This window comes from Ailuropoda melanoleuca, unplaced genomic scaffold (genome assembly GCF_002007445.2).
Source record: "Ailuropoda melanoleuca isolate Jingjing unplaced genomic scaffold, ASM200744v2 unplaced-scaffold35500, whole genome shotgun sequence".
Lineage (NCBI taxonomy): Eukaryota > Metazoa > Chordata > Mammalia > Carnivora > Ursidae > Ailuropoda > Ailuropoda melanoleuca.
In genome coordinates, this window is record NW_023206616.1 from 1 (window position 1) to 522 (window position 522).

Here is a 522-nt window from a genome sequence, read left to right on the forward strand (position 1 = left end):
CGGCGCTTCGGGTCTTTTCGCCTCGGTGCAACGATGCCGGTGGATCTGAGCGGCTGGGAGGACTCCCTGAGCCTCACGGAGGTGGAGGAGAAGCCGGCGCACCCCTTGCGGGTCCGCTACGGCACGCTGGAAATCGAGGAGCTCGGGCAGGTGCTCACTCCGACGCAGGTCAAGAACCGGCCAACTCTGGTTGAGTGGGAAGGCTGCAACCCTGATAAATTCTATACCTTAGTTCTGACGGATCCGGATGCCCCCAGCAGGAAAACCCCCAAATTCAGGGAGTGGCATCATTTCTTGGTGAGCAACATGAGAGGCAGCGACATCGGCAGTGGGACCGTTTTGTCGGACTATGTCGGATCTGGTCCTCCGAAAGGAACAGGGCTCCATCGCTATGTCTGGCTGGTGTACGAGCAGCCGCAGCAGCTGAATTGCAACGAGCCCATCCTGACCAACCGCTCGGGGGACAAGCGTGGCAACTTCAAAGTGTTGGCCTTCCGCAAGAAGTATAAGCTGGGGGCCCCC

General features: G+C 59.8%; 1 protein-coding gene across 1 annotated transcript; it reads left to right on the forward strand.

The window, feature by feature from the left end:
* Window positions 1-33: 33 nt before the first annotated feature.
* Window positions 34-516, forward strand: LOC117798822 (phosphatidylethanolamine-binding protein 1-like; the record flags this gene model as incomplete). Its single annotated transcript, XM_034651284.1, has 1 exon — window positions 34-516. A coding segment is annotated over exon 1 (483 nt), but the record flags the coding sequence as incomplete, so codon positions are not given.
* Between the last annotated feature and the right edge of the window lie 6 nt (window positions 517-522).